Genomic DNA, 25,799 nt, shown 5'->3' on the forward strand with positions numbered 1-25,799 from the left:
TGAGAAAAGCAGTGGGCCTATCCTTTTTTAGGGGTTTCTTCTATGGCATTTTCATACAATTTCACCGCATCTTCAGGGCTCGTAAAACGAATACCTCACATTTTGTCTTTAGTTCTTGGGTATAAATGAAAGTCGCAGGGCGCCAGGTCAGTACTGTATGGCGAATGACTCATTATTTCGACACCTGCCATAGTCATATATTCACCAGTCCATGCAAAGGTGTTTCTGGTCGTCGGTTAAAGTATGGGGAATCATAGCTTTGTTGTTGAGGAAGCCCGCAACGAGAGTCATATGAAATCATTGACCGAAAATTTTCTCGCGTTAGATTCATTTTCACGTGTAACAAAAGTTTTAGATTTGCCGCCAATTCACAAAAACAAATGACAAATGAATGCAATACACTACATTAGGTAACCAAAGAGTTCCAAAATTGAAATTAAAAAAAAGTTTTCTAACTGGCCAGTTCTGAACATTTTCAGTGTTACCCACGTATACATATATGCCTTAATATATTAATATTTTGATAAAAGTTAGTTATTAAAGCATTTATAAATCTGTTTTTTATGAATATTAAAGCTATAGAATTAGTTTTTTGGAAGATGCTTTTTCGCTTAGTTAATAATAATTAAATCTTTATTCATGACAAAAAAGTTGTAACAAAATTCATATATCGCTAGCTAGCTAGGTAACTAGATACTTTATTTAGTTGGTATTAGTTACTACTATTTAAAATTGAATAAATTTTTTTATTATTAATATAGACGCGTAGCATAAATAATTTAATTAATGTGTATAGAGTCTAAAGTAGTAAGTAAAGTCAACATTGTGTTGGACCCATCCTATGTGAGAGTTTGCGACTCGCACAAATTGTGTCTTAAGGCAGTGATATGTGTCAAGACTTAACTTCAAAAGACTTTTGCATGTTTTTACCTTGGATCTCTTATTTATATTTTACGTTATGTTCGTAATGACTTCATCAAAAAAAAGCATATTTATATTTTCGTATCAAAGTCAGTCATCACCAGTTAATTTTAACGGTAATTATGCATATTAATTCAAAAGTAGCTGTGTCTACTTACCATAAAGTAAAACTTTCTTTCCTTACCTATGTAGAACAATAAATTGATAAACCACGCCGTGATGGTCACGACCAACGTGGCAGGACGTACTCCATTGTTATAATTTTCAATATTTGCTACATTACCGATAGTGATCATTTATTAAAATAAACGCTTATTATCTTTATTTATACGTGTTTTTTTTAAATATAAACATAATTAACTATAATATGTATAATTTAACGTAAATGATTACATTACACGACACTACATAAACCTTTTCGTGTTTTGTCCTAGAGTTCAAGTGCGCTGTTATACTTTTGTACTATTGTATTAGAACATTTTCTCATGTGAATGTTGCAACGTTCTTAATAAGAAATAAATATCTTAAACCGTAAGTTTATATTATGACTTTTAGGTTATTTATGAATAAATATTGTGTATTTTCTTGTATAAAGATTGCTTTTGTGGTAGTTATTTTAATACATATAAGAATACCGCGCGATGGGGTTTATATGTCCACATAGTACCGCTAGATGGCACTCGAATCACGAAGAAATATTATAACCACAGATTATGGAAGATATCGTTCAATCGGTGTCCTAAATACGGAATATCGAATATAGTTTTAAGTCAAAGTCGTTTTGTATTGAGTCGTATTATTTTCTACAAAAACAATTGACAAATAATTACTATTTTCAGGTTTGTTGTCCGCGGGCGCAATGGCGTTGTGGCACGGAGTAGAGTTCTACGAAAAGGAAAAAGTCGTTGGAGAGGAATATTACCAGCAATGGCCTAACGTAAGAACATAATTACGCCAATATTAAATTTAAAATATCAGTTTAAAACCATATTGCTATAACAATTGCGTGAATTTAAAATTTTGAGTATCCTATGAATCAAGTACTCTCTGTAATTAAGTAACCTTAAGTTACCTTAGAATACCTGTGCATTTTTAATTTTAAACTCCTTCATAAAAATATTGGTTTTAAATATGCTATGGTTGACTATTTTACACATTTCTTTAAAAATCTGATTAAAGTTAATTTCGTCTTTACGCTGAGATAAAATGCCAATTGCTAATTTAGTCCAATTTTTATTAATATCTGTTTATTATGATAATTAGTTTTGGTTCTGCAGTGTATATGTCTGACGGTTTTCTTACCGCACAGAGTATAATTGGCTATCGATGCTTTAAGGTATGGTTATCGGATCTGTAGGATTTCACTTATGTAAACAACAGGTATTGAAAGACAACTCCTCGGTATGGTACGATTGGTCATACATCCTGGCCTGGTTATCTGTGGGCGTTTCCTTTGGGAGCTCCGTCATTTTCTTCTCTGCAGCTGTTTGTTTGAGCAAAGAGAAACGGCGCGAACAGCAGAATAACGTGCAGTACATAATGCCAGGTTAGGCCGCCATATTGGACGCCATCTTGGTGACTTGAATTAACGCTTGGCGGTTGAAACGGTCTAATTTCGTTGTTTTATTGTTTATTGTTTTTATATAATTATTCTATTTAATTCCTTTTATTATTTTTATTTATTTAAACTAATTCGTGTTAAGCGACACGGAATATTTTACCCTAAGAATTAATCTTATTAATAAGAAATACTAACAAAAATGCTTTCTTTCTTTTCATGTTTCTTCCGAAACGTACGTTTGGCGACTGATCTGCGACCAAATAATCGCTCCTCGCTATATTTCTTAATATCTGGTTTACGCAATACTAACTCGCTTACTGATTAACACGGGTGTGTACATAACTCAATACACGACTCTTAATAATTTACGAAATCTTTTACACATTTATCGATTTATAATAAAAATACATTTACACAAATGTTTTATACATAAACGCACACGACACACGGTATAAACCAGATATTACGAGATAACAGTCGTATCTGGTACGACTGGTCGTACATCGTGGCGTGGTGCGGCGTGGGTCTGTCTCTGATGTCCGCCATTTTGTTTTCGTCGGCGGCCATTTGCTTGAGAGGCGAACGGGAACGGGAGGAAGCACTTAACATGCAGTACCTAATGCCCGGTAATGCTTAAGGCCTTGACATTCATTTTAATCAATAAAACAATAGTTTCAGATTTTTGGCCAATTGAGTTCATCAGTTTTGTAAATATTTTTGGTGATGTGTTAAAGGGTGCATGCATGCTGTTAAAGTTAAACATAATTTTGGGTTCGTTTATTTTATTATTTCATGTTTTTTGACATTTTCTATTCCATTGGTAATTTTTATCATGAAAGGTATATAACAGTAGTTGTTTAGTAACAAAATTGTCAATGACAACTGTCAAAATGGCACTTGATATAAATAATGCAGTACAAGAAATTGCAGTTTTTTGGTTAACTATTAGTAATGTCAAAGGAAACAAATTATTTTACAACAATACTCATTCACTATATTCCTATATAAGCTTACTAACGTATTGCGGTTTTCCAGTGTACCCCCAGAAGCAGCAATACGCATACGCCGGGTACCCTCCCCCCCAGGCGTACCCGGGGCCGTACTACCACGGCTCCCAATACGGGCCCTACAACTACTGAGCATGTGACCAGATGAGGGAAGAGGCGCACTTCGCCAACTCCCCCGCCCCGCAGGCACCCGCGCGCAACCCTGCCCCCTCCCACACTTCCACTCTCGAGACCTTCAACTCCCACCGCCAGATCAGAAGACCCCGACTCGGCGAACGGAAGGTCTACCGACCGGTCAAACGGCACACGCTCTCGCGTATCGACGAGACCCCCCCGGACACCCTGGGACGGCCCAAGAGCCTCCAGAACTCGGCGGACCTCTCCTCCGCGAGGCCTCGGAGCCTCCAGATCTCGACCGACTTCTCGTCGACCCGGCCCATGAACCGATCCAGGTCGACGAGTCGCAGCTTCCCGGTCTGCAACCAAAGTCGGGATATCGACACGGAGAGTCCCCAATACGCGGACCCCAAGTACGACTCCGGCTCCTCGTACGAGGACCGGCCGGCCTCGATGACCGATCTCCCGATAATGGTCCCCATGGACCCGGTCACCGGCGCCTACATCCCTTACCCGGAGTACGCGTACTACCACGACGACGGTTGCAGGCTTAACCGCCTGAAGTGGAAGTGTAAGAAGAAACAGTCCAAAAACAATTTATTCCTAGCGTTTATGTACTAGCGCGGATGCTCGCATACATTGAAGGTTATGAGTTTCGAACGAATGCCGTTACAGTGTATGACGCCACACCCATTGTAATTTTTTTCATTTTTAAATCTCCGTCTATCAAAACAATCATACACTGCTTCTCTCATGGGTGGCCCGAATCTGGTTAAGCGATTGACTTATTCCTATTGGCACGTTTTATTTTGGTCGAGTCTTCGCAAAGAACTCGACTATGCAGCACGGCTTTACGAAACTCTTAACTGTTTTCCGAACAAATTCTAAGAATTTAGATGTAAAGGTTTTGAATGTTTGGAGTATGACGACGTGAACTCCGCCATAACTGTAACAAAATCACTAGATTAAGATAATTCGTCACAAGGGTGAACGATGATTGGATCCAATTTCCGAACAAATGCTCATAATTATGTATGAATATTAGAATAGACATATCCTTAAGCATAGTTCGATATCGACACCCATTTTACCCATAGATAAAATATGATATCTTGTAAAATATTATTCTTTTATCTCTGAATATCTAGTAGAGTTGACTGAAAAGAGACGTTTCTTTTTAGATATTAAAGTACGTTTTCCAATATTCGTATAATTATTATAATTTTATATATTCTTGAAATATTGAGTAGTCAATGCATAGATTAGACGTAAGTGATCCACAATGTAAATTAATCAATTTAGAATGTATTTTTATCGAGGTGTAGAATATTTTCCATTTATTTGTATTTAAAATTTTGAAAAATAAAAGATTAAAATTCATTTATGTATTTTTATTTACAGATTGAGTGAAATATCCCTTATTAATTATATTATATTATTATGTGTTTCGTTTGACATCCGAGGTCCATTATTATTAGGAAAGTACATCGTTTTCGTTTCCGCCCAAATTGCTAGTATCCGACCCTTTTCTATCACGTGTCACCGCCGCCAGCGCTCAACGTTTGAAACTGGAACTAACTTTTTTACCGCGCTAAAGCAAGCCGCCTGCATTCTTATTCATTGTTGCGTCGTTTTTCGCCAAGCACAGTTAGCTAGTAAAAACTTCAAAACGAAGCAGTAAATTTAAAGTTATATCGACCTAAAATTTATTTTCAAGTTTATTACGTAAATTTGTGAACTCGGTGTTTACGATATATATAATGGCTAATGATAGAGACCAGTCAAAAAAGGTTTTGGTGCAAAGTGATAATGAAAAAAACGGTAAAAATGGCCACGACGACGAAACAGGTTGTTTTTCCTGCTTTTACTGATTTAAAAATTAATGAAGAATTAAGGTTCCAAGAGGATTTTTAAAGTTGTATCTGATGGAACGAAGTTTTGCGGCCTTATCAAACGCGTTTTTAGCTGAAAATGAGTTTGTCAATAAGGCGTTACTTAGCGTCTTAAGAGTGGTCTTCGCAGTCGAACGTCATACTTAATTCAAATGCTATACATGATAAATTGCAAGAATATTTTGGTAAACTTCAGAGTATAAAGCCGTTAGTCACGATGTTTTACAAATTATTTGCGGCAAGCGTAAATCATTGCTAAAAAAACCTAAAAAGAAAACACGTTAGAGAAGATTTGGATAAAATTCCCCCTTCTTCAGAATACATGTTTAATCCCGAACAGTTATGACAATTTAATCCTGAACAAAAAGTGGGTGGTATGACAAAATTGCCAGAATTCGCGGGTACCAACCTAAAACAATACGCGTTAAATCACCTATACGTTCTAAATCGCCTGTAGCTTCAACGTCTCAGGTCAGTCAAAAGCCCTTTCCTGGTAACCAATACAACTCAAAACAGGGACAAAAAACACACTTCATGACCACGAAAAAAATAAAAAGGGGGGCGTAAATATAACAGAGCAAATAAATACAAGCGCAAGTGACTATGGGCTTTTCGGGCGGTTGATTAGAGAACTATCGGGCGAAATTAAAATCTCCTTCTTCAATTCTAAAAATAATAAGCTCCGCTCGAATACCTTTCAATCGAAAACCGTCATTAGTACTACTACCAACGCGGGAAATTCTAAAAAAGTTGCAAACGCCTGTTTCAAACTGCGATATCGTAGGAAATCAATACCATGATTCGAGACCATATATTCGAGCCAGTGCCGCTGACGCCGTCGTTCACAAGTGTGAATGTAGTGTGTGTGGAAGTCCACTTTTTATCATTATTTTCAACCTGAAATACTTAAATCAGTTCATGAAATCAGAACATTTTCATCCGTTTCATCGCCACCAAACGCCAAATTTCCTACAAAAGGGCCATTGGATGGTGAAGATGTGTTTCGTTGTTTTCTGCGTATCAGTTACGAGGAAAGACTCTTTCAAATGACGTGTCTACCTTTTAGGTTGTCTATAGCTCCGAAAATGGTTGCGTCTGTGACAAACTGGACAGCCGAGCTATTACGCCGTCAGGGCTTACGAGTGATCGTTTTCTTGGACGATTACTTACAACAATAACAATTCATCAGAACAATTCTAAACTCCCAGTTTCTCATAGCCATGACCTTTTTGAAAAACTTGGGCAGGACCATAAATCTAGAGAAATCGATATGCACTCCAACTAGGTCGATCGATTTTCTGGGTATCACGTAGGACACTATCAAATGCAAAGTCTTTACCCGCAGAAAGTAATCAAAATTCGTCAGTGCTTGATAACACGCTTGTCAGCCGGCAATTGAACCCTCAAGTAGGGTATCTCAATTTTGCGACATTTATCACCCACCGGGGAAGGTTGCATTGCCGAACGCTGCAGCTACACAGCAATGCATTAAGAAGATCTCCTCTTTGCCCGAGTCCTCTTGCAGAGGAGGTGAAACAAGACATGGTATGGTGGTTGCACAACCTCAGTCACAAAACACCGATTCACATCGAAACAAAGCAAGGAACTACATTTTCACCGATGCCTCGGATCTACAATGGGGAGCGCTAGTCAACAATAAACTCCTCAAAGGTTCTTGGACTGAAAGTCAGATGGAGTGGCATTACAATTTGAAGGAGATGCACGCTGTGGTAGCAGCAATCTCTTTGACATCCGAGATCCTAAAGAACTCGACGGTAATCCTGCAAAGCGATAGCAAAACTGTTGTATTCGACATAAAAAAAAACTAAGGAGGAACATGGTCCCAAGGTGAACAAAACCCTGATAAATACCGTTACTGGTCAACCTCCTCCTCAAGTGCAGAAATTACAGTTGGAAGCTGATCTTGGCTGGGAATCTTTAACAGTCAACTAGACACGAGACGAAAAACAACTTCTTTCGTCTTGTTGGAGAGCTTCAACAAGGAAAACATATGCTCCTATTTGGTATTTATTTGGTAAATTGGTGTCCACAAAATAATATAGTCTGTCGATTCCCGGAGAAGCCTGATGTAGCTAGATACTTAGCAAAACTATTTATAAATTATCATCTGGCATATAGATCTATTTTAGTCCACAAATCTGTCATACCGTCAATTTGTGAGACTCAAAGCGATGTTAAAATTTCATCTAATAAATTAGCAAAACATATCCTTAAAGCAATATCTATAGCAAGGCCAGTCGCGCAAACATTGCCAGTATGGGATGCGAGGGTAGTTATAAATTATTTAAAAAGCCTAAAACTAGATGAGCAAAATTTATTTCATATCTCGAAACGCACAGCCACAATAATTTTATTGGCTTCTGGGCGCAGAGTTCATGATATGACTCTCTTGCATTGCGAACCTCAGCATTTTACCGATAACGATTCCATCACTTTGCATCCGGTTTTCAGTTCTAAAACAGATACAGGAAGGTATAGACAATCAAGTTGCACGTTTTTATCTTTTCTAATTCTAATTTTGGCTTAGGACACTCATAACTGTATCTAATAATAGGTGAGGCTCTTTGACAAATTTGTTTATTACAGCCAGAGATCCTATAAAATCAGCTACGCCCACAATTACTTGAGGCTGGGTTAAGAAAACCTTTTTGAAATCAGGTATCGAAGCGTAAATGAAATTCTTACTAAATCAAATTGGCGTCATGCAAGTACATTTGAGAAATATTATTGTCGAAATCTTGATAATAATAATGAGAATGCTCAGACTCAATTAGAAAAGTCTTTCTCAGTACTTTCGGCCGCTTAATGATAGCCAAGTTTTCTACTTCATTATAAACAATGAATATTTTGTTATCATGTTTATTAAATAATACTAAAGCTTAGGATTTAATTAGCTTGTATTGTTTATTTCATCATGATTCTATCGGACATAAATAATGCAAATCACATTGTTGCGTTTTTAGTCATTATATAATTTTACAAGCCACCAGGAGATAACAAACACGTCTCTCATAATGGACCTCGGACGTCAAACGGAAAATATAATATAAAATTTTTAGCTAAAAATAAAATTTGTATTATGTTCCCTAAGACGTCAGAGGTTCAAACAAGCTCTTCCTGGTTCTCTTATGAGATGTGTATGAGACACACAATAAACAAGAATTCTGGCGGCTTGCTTTAGCGCGGTAAAAAAGTTAGTTCCAGTTTCAAACGTTGGGCGCTGGCGGCGGTGACACGTGATAGAAAGGGGTCGGATACTAGCGATTTGGGCGGAAACGGAAACGATGTACTCTCATAATGGACCTCGGACGTCTCAGGAAACATAATACAAATTTTATTATTAGGTAAAAATTGTATATTATTAAATAATTGTGATATTCTCAGGAGGTGATTTCTTTACTAAACTTTTTTTTATACAAATTCAAACCTATTAATAGTTGACTGTTTCCGAAGAAAATTAGTTTATTTATATATGTATAAGTTACAAACAAATTTACTGGCTAATAGAAATGCAATCGCCTTTTCAATATAACAAGTTCCTCAAAATACTGTTAAACGGTTTGCCTTAGCTCAGATTCAATTTCGTGATACAAAGGGCGTCTTGTTCCCGTTAAGTAAAGAGAATTAAGCTATTTGAATTACAACTAGTGTAAGTGGAAGTGCGGTATTTCGGACACACGAAGTACGAACATAGATATAACAGTATATTACTATTTACTAGTATTGTAGAAAATTATGTAAACGTAGTGTATAGGCTAGATAGTAATTCATATAGTCGCTCTCTCTTTTGTTACCTTAATAGTTAAAAATAATAAATAATGTATAAATCATGATTGATTTACGGTACAAAATTTATTTTATGTAATATATTTGTTAGTGTTTAGCGTAGCGCTAAGAAATCACTGCGATGACGTCAAGCCCTGAAACGCACCAACAAAGTAATTCCAGCGGATTAAGATATACTTCTCAACTCTAGCCTCAGAGGCTTTGGACCGGTTAGTTCGTCGAAGATCCTATCCTACTAAGTTTGGAGAAAAAGCCTTACTGTGAGTGTTCATATCAAGTTCTTATTACAGAGACTATGACCACAAGATAGTTTTTTAAAAGTCAGTAGTACTAGTTTTAATCATATATTTTAATTTCAGAAGTCCGAGAAGTCGCTTAAGGACACAATATATAAAATCGATGGTTTAAGCATTTAACATGTATGAAAAAATATTTAAGCAGCATTTTGTATTTGGAACTTGACGAAATTAAGAACATACAATTCAGTTCATACAACATTCATGTAGTAATCTATAGAAAATGTATGCATTTGCAGCTGTCAGATCGTCTTGTCATTATCATTTTGACACGTGTATTTGACAAACGATTGTTCCGTTTACCTCAATACGATTTATTTATTTATTTATTAACACTTCGTTACATTACAATATAAAAAGTTGAACATAATTAAATGAAAAGGAGGGCAACTGGCGGCCTTATCGCTTTCAAGCGAGATCTTCCAGGCAACCACTATTACGATTATACGATTACTCGATACTTATACGATTTAATTAAATAAAAGGAAGGAAAAGTCGTAAATAAAACATCTTATTATATTTTATCATTTAATTTTGTACATTATTATCATTATATGGCCATAAATGGATGGAATGATTCACCTATCACATACAATGAGGAATGACTTATTCACAACACAATTTGTATAAAAGTATAAAAACACACAAAGTCCATAGACCACATTAGATTTTATAGACTTGAGTCTAAATCTTATATAGTAAGGTGTTTCAAACAGAACGAAAAAGAATACATAACTTTCTTAATTTTTTTTTATTTTCTATTTGTGTCAAACTTCATAATTAAAAAAGTAATTATTATAATTCAGAATCGTGATCTTTATGATCAGGAGCAAGCTTAGTGCTTGCGTATTTTCAACTTTATAAATCTATAGTCGCGGAATCAGTTCGAAATTTACGAATTTATTTATTTAACGAACATATGTTTGATAATTTGTACTAAACTGATAAGAGGCTAGTCGACGATTGCGCACATAAAATACACATATGGTCACATACACCACCTCTCTTTCTCTCGGATAATGTTAAAAAGAGAACGATATATCTGTCATAAAAATTTGTACAGTAATTTAAAAAAAAGTTAATCCAAGTATCACACATTTCAGAGAAAATACAATTCACCATATCTCACTTACAAAAAAGGAATTTCATTCGAAAATAGAATCAGAAACACGGTTTAAATTGGTAAAGTGTATGTTCTTATTTTAAAACACCAAAAGACAAAATGAGCATCAATATAATTCAAATTGCCGTATCTACCATAGGTCCCGGATGTGAGAGTGCCTGTTTCCGCTCCTGTACCGCCGTGACCAACTTCCGGTAGGGTCCGAGTGGTAATCCCAGGGACTTAAGATCGCTCTCAGTTAGCAGCATTAGCGCATCGAGGTCTATCTGCTCTTCCCTGAACTTGTGCGTGTATTGAGAAAGGCCCCAAGCTGTGAGAAACCGCTCAAGCGACGCATATCCGGTCTCCTCCGGTTCGCCTTCTTCATCTGATGTTATGGTTGAGCTTCCTGTGGCAGAAAGTAATGTAATGCGGCAACGATTTTTAATGTAGGTAATTGGATTTTTTAAATAAATCCTATCAAGAATATTTCACATAGAATAAGAACGGTGAAGGAAAACATCCTGAGGTGAGGAAACGGGCTTGCCTTAGACCCAAAAAGTTGACGTCTGTCAGGCACAGGAGGCTGATCACACCTACTTGCCTATTAGACAAATTATCATGAAACAGATACAAACTTCAGGACCAGACCTAATAAGGTTTTAGCCTCACTGATGTATATTTATTCATGAATACAAGTGTCTTACCCGATTGCGTAGAATTCCAGTCATTGGGAAGATACACGTGTCTCGCAGCGAGTGAACCTGCTGAACCAATTGACGCGTCTTCACCTCCCGGGACAGATCCCAATGTCGCTGTTATCGATCGTCTACAACGGTATTTAAAAAAAAAAAATATTTATAAGCATTTAATAATTAGTTTATGCCGGTAATACACCATACAAACATTTAATACCGTTCCTAACAATTCATAAAGGAGGTCAAAGTCCAATTTTAATTTACAATTTACTTAACCTACAAAGAAATTAAAATAATTAACAAGAAAATCTAAACTAATTTAAAAAAGTTTGGTCCCTGTGGCAGTGTGCCTTTAACGCTGGCAGCATTTCTTCGCTGTATTGCGATACTTATTTGTTGAGCGCACCGGCTTACGGTCACCTGTACCATCTTTAACGCCTGTACATTTGAACCCCTCGGCCCAAGAGTGAAGTCAATCGACGTTGGAGGTAAGACTCTTATATTAAGACATGAAAATTCATTGCACCAAGGGACCAATTACGTTATGGTTTTTTAATAATTATTTACACGAATAAACTTTTTACGAATCTTTACATCAATTGTGGTAGCGAGAGGCTACCTTGCGTAAACCAACGACAAAGTTAGTAAATAATTTTGGAAGGAAAATATATTTCTGTTTTTTTACGTTACCAATGTGATGGAAGAATTGGCTTACGGCATAATTTTTGAACATATGATGCTATTAGAAGGTTAGAAACATGAAAAATGTGATATACAGACCTAAACGCCACACTCCCGAAGCCGGGTCTATCAAAAATGCTGGCCGGTTCCTGCAACAATACTTCTTGTCCGATCCCGCTATCTTCGTTCTGCGCTGCCAAGAAATCGGGCTGACTTGCTGATCTGAAGACATCATTTAAATTATATATATTAATATTTGAAAATATATAAGTACATATAGCGGAGTACAAAGTAATAATATTGTCCATTTCATCGTGGTATCATCACCACGTGGCTCGTATTGAATGTACTAAAATGGCTAGGAACGACGAATAGTTGGGTCTAACAATATTTATTTAAAAAATAAATCAATGGCGCTACCTTTTAGGTCTGGGCCTCAGATTTCTGTATCTGTTTCATGATCATTTGTTAAACTAATAGGCAAGTAGGTGATCAGCCTTCTGACGCACGCCGTCGACTTTTAGATCTCTTAAGGCAAGCCGGTTTCCTTACGATGTTTTCCTTCACCGTTCGAGCTAATGTAAAATGTGCACATAGAAAGAAAATCCATTGGTGCACAGCCGGGGATCGAACCTACGACCTCAGGGATGAGAGTCGCACGCTGAAGCCACTAGGCCAACACTGATCTCTAACAATATTTGTTTATTTCGTAATAAAAACAAAGAATTACACTAAAAATATAGCAAAGAATACACAATACTTACATAAAGGCTAAAACATTTACAAAAGGAAAAAAAGCAATAAAAAATATTCAATACCTTTAACTAAGTAATACCAAATGGGTTGTGATGGTGTTAACAAAAAAAATCGATTTCAACGAAGAATTCAGACGTAAGTTGAAAAAGAGCTATATTTTAGTAATAATTAAATATTTTCAGTAATACCTGGTAAGCGTGGCCTTCTGATCCGTGGGCGTGAAGACCTGCGCGAGATTGGCTCTCTGCTGTGGCCCAGCTCCGAATGTTCCCACGTACATCACTTCGGAGTCGCGACGGACTCCACTCAGTGACGTAACTGAACGACGACCTGTCACCTCCACCTCACCGACCTAAGAGCGTATATTATTTATGAAAGCCAGGTAACATTAAAAAAAACTGCGAACTGCGTCGCTATAATAGAAAAAAAATATCAATCTACTAGTACTGTCTAGTACTAACAAGCGTAAGGAGACAATGATAATAAAGTATTGGTAATCTTATATTTGAACGTAGTATTGACACACCAAGTGCTAATGATAAATAAGCAAACACAACATCTCTGTTCTGAATCTAAAGATATTATCGAGTCTTTGGGAAAACATCACAAACTTACAAGAAATACAACTGTAATATAGTAATATATATTATATAATAATAATTCTTGTATGCTATTTAAAAATATGTTTTTTTTATCAGCGTCAATACAGTTCTCTTTGATCATAGGAATTCACAGTGGCATCAAAATACACACGTCTGAACAGCACAAGCGATTTCGCGACACTAGTTTCAAGTGGCGTCTCCATCATGAAATTTGTTTCATGAAACTAATTTCACCAAAAAATCGCGAAGGGACCGAAACTAATTTCATGAAATTAATGCATACATTACGAAAATATTAAATTACACGTGAAACTGTAGGTAAAACTAATGTTACGAAATTAATTTCGTGATGTAATTACGGGGGACTTCCCCCTTATAGCCCAGAGCTCCACAAATTCACAATCACCCATGCATAAGAGCACAATAAAACAGAGTTTTCATGAATTAAAAAAATATGAAAATGATTTTTAATTGTTCTAATATATATAATTATTAATTTTTGTATAGACCGAGTGACCATTATTATATTATTTACCTTAAAGTCATCGTTGACATTGTTCTTCCGGAGTGTACCATTTTTCAGTTTGGTTGCCAACGCTTTCTTATACACAGCACCGCGGCCACGGACGCCTGAGCTCACTGTTCCTACCAGAGCGCTGTAAGTGGGACGTGGCTGTTCATCCAATAGATTACCTAAAATTAATATTTTCAGGCTTAATAATTTTACTTCCACGGCGCTCAATTTTGTACACGAGTCATTATCATTTCCATTCTTCTATGTTAATTACGATTTTACGCATTGATCCGGTCTATGAATATTGATCGTAAAAACGTTATTATTTAATATTTTATAAAGTAACGTAGCCATTCTTTAAAAAACATAATCAGCTACCGTCGAATTGCCAGTGTAAAACCTGGAACAGCCATGATTCGAATCATTAATAGATTTTAACTAATCTCATTCGGCCAATAGACACAAGAAAATATAATTAACTATACTATGTCAGAATATAATTAATATTAGCAGCTGTCATATGTCAAAATGTCATTATCATATCGTCGTAATCTCCAACTCACGCTCGTAAAAAAAATTACGAATTATAATAATTTGTAATCAGGTTTGTATAACTTGCCATCTACCCAAACAAGTAAGCCTTCCTTGTGTGAGGACTTTAAACCTCACCTGCCTCCCGTGGTGACTCACCTTGGCTGGTGGACCTGGTCATCTTTTGCTTAAGAGCCATTAAAACATTGCTTGGTCGGTGTGGCATCGTGGTCACGTCTTCTGTGTAATTGTTCTCCCATTCCTTTGTCAACTTCTTCAACTCCTTCTCAGCCATAACCTCTGCCTTGCTTTGTCTTTTGTGATACTGCTTCTGTAGTTTCTCGTGGTCTTTCTTCGCTTTCTCTTTTAACGATTTTGCTTTCTTCCTTTAAAATAGTTTTATAAACTTTAAATACTGTTTGAGTATATAAATTAGTATTGTACATACTAACTCTTCGATTAACTGTATAGTTTTGTGATTTGGTTGTGTAACCAAGTTGGCCCGACGTTCTATATTAGCAGGCAATCATTCACTCTATTCAAACAGAGTTTCTGATAAACAAATATAAGCTTCGAAATCTGTATAGTTCCCAATTAGAAGACATTAGAGTCTTTCAATATAACAAAATTCCTATAAATAATCATTAACTCAAATGCCCTGCAAAGTATTAAGATAATATTTTAATCCCAGAAATTCAAATTAAGTCTTTGGTGTCCGCTTATGTTGCGGGCCTAGTTGTGTATGTGTGGAGGGAATCAAACATAATCTAGCAGCTAATATTGTATTGCGCACCGGAAGAACGACCGGCGCTACCAATTTTACGCTATACAAACCCCTACAATGTGTTAATTAGCTATATATGACTGGCTATGAAGGACTTGAGATGCAAGATTTTTAAAAAATATACTTTAATTATAATAAATCAAATGCATAATAAAATCTAACTTGTCATTATTCTCCAGCTTCCCAGTGACCTGATCAATGAATCGTAGAATATCGTCCCGGCCGTTGATAGCCGCCAACTCCTGCGCAGTGTGTCCGTCTACGTCCATGGCGTATACGTTCGCGCCAAAGTTGACGAGAAATGTTACGCATTCTTTATGTCCCCTCGCCGCTGCTAAGTGTAGAGCTGTATTACCGAAATAGTCACATTTGTCTGGTTCCCCACTGAAACACACATTGGGATTTTTTAGTACAGTGGACTCTCGATAATTTGAAAAATACTACATAAATTAAATACAAAATCATTGTTAATTGGATCCCTCGGTAATTTGAAGTTGAAGGAATCTTGCACGCCAACATGCGATAATTTTCAGTCCGGGCTTCCCTACTCTTTATAATCTCAAGTGTCAATATATCATAAGTCAATACATAAATGAGATATACCTAAAGTTTTGATATCATCAAGTTCGCATTCCCGTCTTCTTTCAAACTTTATTAAGTCATGTTAATGTTGACATCATGACAATGATAGACTGAAGTCGCTACCAAAAAAAGATTATGGACTTCATTTCAAATTAAAAATTTATATAATTGTATTTAAGTGTTGTAAACATCATAATATAGAAATCAGGAATTATGATCAATCTCATATTTTTTGAGCCCTCCTCGTGGTTATTTAAAGCAGGAATAATTTTCTTTTGTTTTGAAACACCTTTAATAATTTCCATGCGATAGTTTAGCAAAAACCAGATGGCGCTATTATTGATAAACTATGTATAAAATTTTGATTAGAAAACTGGGAAAAAGTAGATAAAAATAGCACGTACTCAATAACGTTATTAAATTCCATAGGTAAAAATCAATTGTTACTATGTCTCTCTATGTTATCAAAAGCAGTTTTATGTATGTTGGTTGATTTTAATTAAAACTTTGGTGAAAGGTATTTGTAAAATTCATAATTTTTGTATGAAACACTCCCTTCGTTTATTAACTTAATTCAAAAAGTGATAACTGCCTATATTTTATTTAAGAATTATCTGGAAATAATTTATTGTGCGATAATGAATATTTGTGACATATGTAATTGTATTGTAATGATTAGATACAAATTTGTTTACGTGCTATTTAATACACTAAGTAACAGTCTTACGTCATATTTTCTCATCATTTATTATCTAACATGCAAGTAAAAGTCCTTCGGGGCCGGACACACGCCTTCAACTAAATGGTTCTTCGCACCATTCCTTTATCATACATAGATAAAATATTAAAATGATAAAACGTCCATTGGTGCATAGCCGGGCCTTGGACCTCCAGGATAATAGTCACACGCTAAAGCTAAAATTTCCAGAAATTTCTCCTTATCGGGTATTTGAACCAATATATCAATGGATTTCTCTTTTTATATGTGTAACTCTTACAGTCAGGAACACATGACTCTAGATGATTCATTGTTCTAAGCATGGGGTACTTTATAAAATGAATAAACATTTTTATAGTGTTCAGAATTATTTATGTATAATAAGTAACAACTGAAAAGCGCGAAACTGTTTTACGGGTACACACTGGGCGAAGGTCTAACAGTAAGAGTCTGAGTCGTTAGCGCTTAAGCTGCCAACTGACCAGTTAACTCACTTGGTGACGGTTTGGCAACGTTGCTAATTTGGAAACGTAGCCGGGCTCCAAACCTCAACCACCTTTTTTTTCGTTGCCATGGCCTCTCGGTGAGTTTACAGCCTTAAGATAAGATTACAAAAACCCATACAATTTTGACCTTCAGGAGTCACACTTAGTCTTGTCTCATTTCTCAATCTTAACCTCAGTCTCTACGAATATATATTACCCGAGTCTAATTTATTGCTTTTCACTGATATTTTTCCGCATTCGTCAGAGTTGGAGCCATTAAAAGTAATAAATGTCTGATAGGAAACACATTAACATTTGCACATTGTTATCGATATTGAGAGATAAGATTATGTTTTATAAAAATTCTGTGGTTATACTAATATATAACGTTTTCTTAGAGAATAAATATTTTACACCCGCTTATTACTGTTTTCTTATGTATATTAATACTAAGAGGAAACATTTGTGATTTTGTATGAATGTTTGTAATGTTCACACAAAAACTACTGGACCGATTAAAGAACCTCCTCCACCATTAGAAAGCTGCATTTTCACTGACTGACATATTACATTTTCAGGGAATAAATAGGGATCCCCAATAAAAATGCAATAATATAACTAAGTGTAAAAATTATCCATAAAGAATCTACCATAGCGTGGCTGTGAAAACTATTGATAGAAAAAAGGTACAATATAGAACGCATTTATATCTCCAAAAAAAATGTACACTTGGGCAATTGTATGCCCATCCTGAGTCGGAACTTAAAAACAGGAAATTATTTTGCTGCCACAAAACAAAACCACGTCAAATATTGTGGGATATAATAGGGAAGTTCTTAGGCACTTAAGTACTACTAATAAATCTCTTCACTATTATAGGAGAAAGTTTTGCAATATGAATTTCTGTTATGATGTCTAACAAATTATATCAAGCTTAAATTTATTGGACTGATAAAAAATATACTGTCATTACGTACTTGGCATCAAGAATTTATCAATACCTGTAGAGAATTTTTACATTTATTAATATCGTACATTCTACGTAAATATTGTAACGAATTGAAAAAATTTGTACATTTATTAGATTATTAATGTAGTGTATCAGTAATCTGAAGGAAAGTAAAAAATCCGACTTAGACTTTTCATTACCACGAAATCGGCATCTAGGCGAGTGAAACATATACATCAATAAAAATTACTTACCCTCTACCACAGAGCAGCCGTAAAGCCTCAATGTGACCTTCGAAAGCTGCCCAGAGTGTTGGAGTCATTCCAGTTTCATCTTTGTTGTTGCATTCTTTACGTGTTGCCTCTCGCAGTACTTCAAGGAGGCCATCCTTTGCTGCTCTGAAAAGATTTAATATAACAATAATGATCTCAACAATTAAATGTTCCGTTTGGTAGAGACACTTGATCATCAAATGCACAGGCTCTGATTGAAGAAGAAGTTGGCGCCTGGTAGATAGGCCGGTGACCTCAGAGCTGGCGCTCAAGGAATAAGTATCGCAAAGCAGTGACAAAATGCTGCCAGCATTAAAGGTACATTGCCATAGGGACCAAGCTTTTTAAATTAATTATATTTTCTATTTATCCATATTTAATTATTATTATTAGTATGTAGGTTAAGAATATTGTTAATACTTTGATATTTCATTAATTAACGATTCGACAAGAATTCCAAACTTTTAAAATAAGGCATGTCATATGTTGATTTGAGTCTGTCGTGAATAACTTCTAAGCTTGAATATATAGGATGGCCCTAGGTAAATTGATATGGTTCTTAAAATTATGTAAATAATTATAAGTTTTTAATAATAATACATAGCTTCAATCCGTTCAAAGTGTTTTTCTTAATGATATGGTTCTTTCAAATATTATCAAAACTGACCAGTACTAAAACAATAGTTGCATACGGCTATAATATTATTTTTGTGTAATAGGATGCAAACGGGCAGGAGGTTCATCTGATGTTAAGTGGTACCGCCACCCAAGGACGCATTGCCAGAAGGCTCGCAAGTGCGTCCGGCCTATTTAAGAATCGGTACGCTCTTTTCTTGAAGGACCCTAAGTCGAATTAGTTCGGAAGTACTTCAGTGGGCAGCTGGTTCCACATAGTGGTGGTGCGCGACAAAAAGTGCCTTAGAAAACGCTCAGTTGTGGAACGACGGACGTCGAGGTGATACGGATGGTATTTTGTATTTTGCCTTGACGTCCGATAATGAAACTCAGCTGCAGGCATTAGTTTGAACAAATCCAACTCCTCTTAACCCTGTCCGTGGTACATGCGGTAGAAGATGTAGAGAGATCTCTACGCAGCGCCAAAACAATTTTGTTTCCAGTATAAAGTAGGTACCTATTATTTACCTATATTATTTTATATTTAAATATTATAAACAAGTCGATAATCTCCATTACTGATTCTTCATAATCTAATCGCCTTTAGGCACAAGGAACACGAAAATTACATTATCATAACAGCACGGGAAAGTGGAATGTAGTACATGAGGTCTGACATAAGTGTTAATGTAACAAAACTCGACACACTTTCGTTATTGCTGTCATTAAAATATCACCTTGCAAAACACTGTCTTACTATGACTTACCACAGGTTTCACAGCTTACATGATCTATACATATACACGGTCTATATTAAAAAAAAAACCTTATGGGAGAGCAACGGTTTGCACCAAAACGGGTGCTCAAAGAAATTAATATAGAACTGAAATATAATTATTTGACGTAGTCTGTATATTATATACATATGTCGCAGTAAAGTAGTTAAATCAGAGAGTTAATTGAACCTCTAGACAGTTAATTAAATGTCGATATTCAATCAAGTTGCTAGCATTTTGATTTAAATAAAGCTGATTTTTTATTAACTGTCTAGAGATTCAATTAACTCTCCGAATTAAATACTTTACTGCGACATATATACAGAGAACGTCGTGTAAAATTTTTTAAAATATTTTTTTTGATTAATTCTTTAAAACTGACGTACACGTCCCAAGTATAAGTGGTGGTCTGCAAGAAGCCATGAGTCTTTTTACCTCCCTGATGTTTTGAGTAGGTCGCACGCAATGATCTTACTCGTGTCTTAAGAACATCCCAGACATTTGTTTAAACGCTATCTGGTACTTTTATATAAATACTTTGTATTCATAAATTCGTAATTTGTGATAATAGGTGGGTTTGTAATTGATAAATTGATTGCATCGATAATTTTATCAATTTTGAAGGATTTTACGTCATCAATACAGCAATCTACGTTAATATTATCGCCGAGGAAGTTAGTATTAATGTCAGAAAGTACAGCATTGAACTGAAAATAATATGAGTTAGTTCATTATTCTGCAAAGTAACATCACAGTAATGTGTAATACAAATAGAAATTATTATTAGGATAAAACTTTCGTTTGATGTTCTTGATGACATTGACAAGATGGACTACATAAAATATCGCAACAACTGATATACACGCAATGGTGATTTAAAGTGAATAAAGTAAAAAATTGACACACAATATCATTGTAATATATCACTTTACATTGCGTGTTCAATAAGGATTACACTCGTCCAATGAATGAAACCTTAGAAATCGCCGCGGCTCATGTTGTAGTAAGTAACTAGGAAATAAACTTTTTTCGGGTTATAAATACGTAAACGAATTATGTATACGTTTAGTTAAATTTCTTTCAAAACTTATTTAAATTATAAACATAAAAGCCGTAACTCTATTCGGTTATCGTTGCGTCTGTCGAGAAGTATGATTGATAAAAAATCTTAGAGATTGAGTTTTATTCATTCATTAGTTTCAGCCTCTCGAGGTCTACTGTCTACTTCATCACTACAGGTCACCTGGCCACCAAGTGGGAGGCCGTCCAACGCTGCGCCGAATCGTCCTGGGCCTCTATTCCAAGTCTTTTTGCCCAATAGGCCATGTCTTCTTCGGGATTTACCATTTGTGCTTATGTGCTCTTTTGGCTATATCAGTGCCTTTAGTTCTACGCATCTTCTCTTTTCTTTCTCTATACTGGACTGACGTTTGGCCACAATCCTACCTTATGTTTTGAACCGAATGTCTAATGCGATCATCTAGATAAACTCGTATACTTAAAGTAAGCGTCTCAGTGCCGTTAACTTGAAGAAGATGAAAAAATACTTTTCAATGTTTGAAAGGAACCAAAATTGGAAGATTTTTTGATACAAATAAAAGATTTTCACTCCATACTTGCAAAAAATATATAGGACGACAGTGTAGTTGACACACGTTGTAGCGCCACTGGTATATTGTTATAATTAATTATATAATTAAAGTCTTAGTTTTTCGACTTCGTCTGGGAATAAATCCATTGAGGAGAAAAACACTTATGTACATACATACCTAACATGCTATTTTTGTGCGAATTGCATAGATAAAATGACCATAAAACGCGGAAGTATGAAAATTGAGGCATGGTATTTGTGAACAATAATAACTTTCACTGTGCATGTGAATTGGAGTTAATCGTCGGTTCATTAGCAAACTCCGTGTGAAAATAATGAAATCGAGTGGCGTTGGACCTATTGCATAAAAAAACATTGGCTTGGAGCCATGGATCCATATCATTCTAAATTTCACCAACATCACCTTGATGGCTGGAAATATTCCACAGTCCGTTTCACAAGGCATTTTCTTTTTCGAACTAGCGAGAGATCTTCCCCGAGAGATACGACCTCCAACTCTTCAAAATTCGAGCGTACTCCATCCTCAAAGGCTGGCAACGCACCCACTAAAAATAGGTGTCAATGGGCTGCGATGACTGCCCTTTTTAGGCGCTCCGCAGGCTCGTTTGCCCCCCTATTATATAAAAAAATGTATTCCTCTGGTGAGGTACATTTATCCAATAACTCGGTATTAGTCCGTTTTGATCTTCTTCTTTCAAAGGAGTCGCTTTATATATGTCGCAGTAAAGTCGTCAAATCAGAGAGTTAATTGAATCTCTAGACAGTTTATTAAATGTCCATATTCAATCGTATCAAAGTGTATACTTTTTATTGAATATTACAGTATACACAGTGAGGAAATGGACCATTCAAGAGGCTGATGATGATAGATATAATTTAATCTTAAAACACTAATGCACTAGTGCACTCTATTCTAATGATATTTTATTTTACAAATAAATTCCGTAAGCTTGGGACGTCAATGTCAAATAGATTCAAATCAATCCTAAACCGGAAGGATGGCCTTTATTGAAATCGCATTAAATTCGTAAATTCAATGTGCTTTGACCATAACGAAGCCTTTGATTATTTTTTTAGATTAACTATAATGTTCCAAGGCATATGAAAGTGAATCTATAATAATAATAATAATAATAAATTGTTAATTACAAAAACACCGCAATCAGCCAAATAAAAATCGCTATGCAAATGTCATAATAATAAGAGAAGTTAAGTTATTTATAATTGTCGTCTAAATACTTTCCAACACTATAAAGGTTGCTTTTAAAAAATTAAACACCTTCAAAGCATTTCTGAAAATACATATGGGAATTTATTCCATCCAAATTATTCTGTATCCAAAGCGTCCAATGTGACTATGAAACTCGCATCAAGTAATTAATCTTTGATTTCTATATTTTTATATAATTATCTACTAAAGTAATCCATAATGAAGAAGCATTTTTAAAGAATTCATCACAAAATTTGTTATTTAGTTGTCAATTGTTATTAAGTCCAGTTCAAAAGTTTCGGTTCTTAATTTAATAATAATAATTAACGTGAATTATAATCAAGTTAATGAACTTGAGTGACGCGAGCGCAGGTTGTTGAACCATTACAGTCCACATGGACCATGTCAACCGTCTCCTGCATTACCGGTGTGAATTATGTGGTCATTATAAACCAAACAAATACGCTTCGAAACACCTTCGGTTTGTTCAAAGTCGGTATGTAATATTATGTAAGTGAAAGTGATTTTCACCCTGGGCAAACCGTGAGATGGATTTTCATATTTTCTTTATAATCATAGTTCAAATATCATCTGATATGGTATACCTATAAGAGAAGTAAAAGGAATTGTTGCAAATGTATTGAATTATTCTGGTCAGTTTAAGTTTTTATTCAGATTTACTTTAATTTTCCGTTTATTTTTGCCTATATTTTTCTTCCTTGCTTGTCATTTCTAACGTTATATTTTCTTGTGATTTTAAGCATGCATACTGTTTTAGAACTTATAAAATATACATTATATTCGAAATTTGTAATTTTTGACGGCTAAATAAAATAGCCCGAAATGACAGGAATTTCAATCGTCAAGTTTTGACAGTTGTTGAGGTTTAATCAGTGAAATTATTATATAGGTGATATATGTGTATATGTCGCAGTAAAGTAGTTAAATCAGAGAGTTAATTGAATTTCTAGTCCAGTTAATTAAAAATCGATATTCAATCAAGTCGCTAAAGTTCCGTCAGACGAGTGAGTGAACGAAGCGTTTAACGAGTTTCCTAAACGTTCCTAGGCAACAAGACTAACCTAACCTAACCATTTACAATAAAGCAAAACACGGAATTTCCAAGCTGTCAGTTCTTCACGATCACACCGAAATAACAATAAAAAACTAAATAATCATGGCGGAGTCTTGTTTTAAATTGTTAATCAACATGCGAGCTTTCGGTCAGATAGTCGAAATCGTTTCGACGCTGCTTTATTTAAATCAAAACGTCTTTATTGAATATCTACATTTAATGAACTGTCTAGAGATTCAATTAACTCTCTGATTTAACTACTTTACTGCGACATATATATGTAATCGCTGGTCGGAAATCAACTTTACTACGAATTTTATTTTAATTTAAATTGGCTACTTTATCCTTGTATTTTTTCACGGAACTCATGCCTTCAATACCCTGCCCTGCACCTTCACGCTTCGGTTGGTCCATGATAGGGGAAATGCAAATAATTAAAAACATTGTTAGAGTGTACTAAAAGTCAATACAGTTGAGCTTATTATATCGATTATTTATAGGTGGTCTTTACACCTAATTTTGAGCGAGTCAACACATTCCATATTTATGAATTTAGTACGCATAGGTAATGTATTTACACTCAAATAATCTTTTCACTTTTTTACCTAAGATAACCGTCGAAGTCGCGTTTCACCATTGGCTTCGTCAAATTCTTAAATTCCAAATAGTACTTCCGTGGACTAAAATTAGTTCTTTATTCATGGAAATCACATTGTAACCATGGAAACCATGTTGTAACCAAGGAGTCTAATACGACACTAACTTTAATCCACGTTTTATAAGGCTTTTAATGGTATGATTCCTTTGAATGGTATTTTCAATATTATACGTAGAATACAAGGCTTAAAATTATTTTACACTTATACATTTTAGAATTTTACACGTAAGTAGTAAGTTTTGCTTCATAAATTTTCATTAAACTTCTATTCGGAACGGGTTTCTAAAATAGAAAGATTCTTCTAATTACCTGCTCATGGATAAGTTAGTTTTTAAGTGATTTTCCAAGTACTCATAAAAACACGATACTAACATGATTACTATTATGGTGTGTGGTATTCATTTCTAAAAGTGGAAAAAGTTAGAGCAATAAAAAAACGTGCTTGTTTATTTCAAAAACAATATTAAAAATTATGTTTTCTGTATAGTCTTATGGTGTCTAAAGTTTGTACTTCATATTAAGATGGTAACGGTTGTCATGCTATTTGTTTTAAGCTAAGTAAAGCGAAAATTAGTCATTTATATGAAATAGTATACATTTAATACAATAGTATACCTAATAGGCCATATCTTATCACACAATCATATCAATACTAAATAATTTGATAGATAAATTTCAACTTACTTGTGAAATCTGTCTGTAGTCATAGTGCTAAGTGTTTCCTTATGCTACTTTAACTAAATAATTGTAATAAGTTGGTGAAAAGTTTGTTCAACTCATTTTCTTCGAATTTGTCGAAATACCGCGAAATTGATAATACGAGAAAGTTTACGCTCTGCCACACTTTACACCTCAATACGTTTAAAATTTATCTCACACGTTTACTATATTGTAAAAAAGTTACAATGCTTAAGTAACCTACTGTTATTATTAGGAACAGTCTCATTTAGTTTCACTTATTACACGATCAATAAATTGTAAATAAACGCACTTCTATTGTTTCAATTTACGGTCGACGACTCGACAACCGACTGTGACTGGTTCCCAACAAAAAAACAAATACGAAGAATTTGAACAATTTAGACCGAAGTGAAATTAGCTGTAGATCACATTGTGAATAAAGCATACAATTAAACGTCAATGTCACGACTTTGGTATATTATCAATGTCAAGGAAGGACAGAGTAAAGAAATTCTTTAGAGGGTGTTTAGCGCCATCTAGTTCTTAAGTCTTATACTACTGCGACAACCTTGATGTGATCAATGTGAACCACAGTAATAACAACCGCATTGTTTATATTGCAATGATGCTACTGCACGCTAGATGACAGTAGTATCAGCATAAATGAAATCCAAATAAATTAATTTAAGAAAGGCGAGCTACGAGTTATGTTATTGTTATTTACTATTAATGTAAATTTCATATCCAAATTTAAATTAATGTAATGTGTTATTAAAAATTATTCAAATTAATTGTTTAATCACATTATATAAAACTAATTACCAGTAACAGGAAATAGGCATCTAGAGGTTAGTTCATTGTCTTAATTTTTTGAAATATATTTTTCTACATTGAATA

General features: G+C 35.0%; 2 protein-coding genes across 3 annotated transcripts in view; one reads left to right on the forward strand and one right to left on the reverse strand.

Moving 5' to 3' along the window:
* LOC123712022 overlaps positions 1–3,757 on the forward strand; it is a 32,777-nt gene extending 29,020 nt beyond the window's left edge. The window contains exons 5-7 of one of the 2 annotated variants that reach the window (XM_045664929.1): positions 1,761–1,858; positions 2,302–2,467; positions 3,518–3,757. In XM_045664929.1, the coding sequence (XP_045520885.1) occupies positions 1,761–1,858; positions 2,302–2,467; positions 3,518–3,621 (368 nt within the window). In that variant the 3' untranslated portion in view covers positions 3,622–3,757. Of the gene's footprint in view, positions 1–1,760; positions 1,859–2,301; positions 2,468–2,942; positions 3,109–3,517 lie in introns of both variants that reach the window. The other variant, XM_045664928.1, reaches the window with a different exon arrangement.
* A 6,652-nt stretch (positions 3,758–10,409) lies between these two features.
* LOC123712381 (Usher syndrome type-1G protein homolog) lies at positions 10,410–25,285 on the reverse strand. Its single transcript, XM_045665429.1, has 9 exons — positions 24,906–25,285; positions 18,258–18,401; positions 15,432–15,653; positions 14,645–14,871; positions 13,976–14,133; positions 13,027–13,190; positions 12,182–12,304; positions 11,411–11,532; positions 10,410–11,112 (listed from the first exon to the last, which is right to left on the reverse strand). Exons 1-9 carry the CDS (start codon positions 24,926–24,928, stop codon positions 10,841–10,843), a joined length of 1,455 nt encoding a protein of 484 aa, XP_045521385.1. The 5' UTR covers positions 24,929–25,285; the 3' UTR covers positions 10,410–10,840.
* Between the last annotated feature and the right edge of the window lie 514 nt (positions 25,286–25,799).

This window comes from Pieris brassicae, chromosome 7 (assembly GCF_905147105.1).
Source record: "Pieris brassicae chromosome 7, ilPieBrab1.1, whole genome shotgun sequence".
Lineage (NCBI taxonomy): Eukaryota > Metazoa > Arthropoda > Insecta > Lepidoptera > Pieridae > Pieris > Pieris brassicae.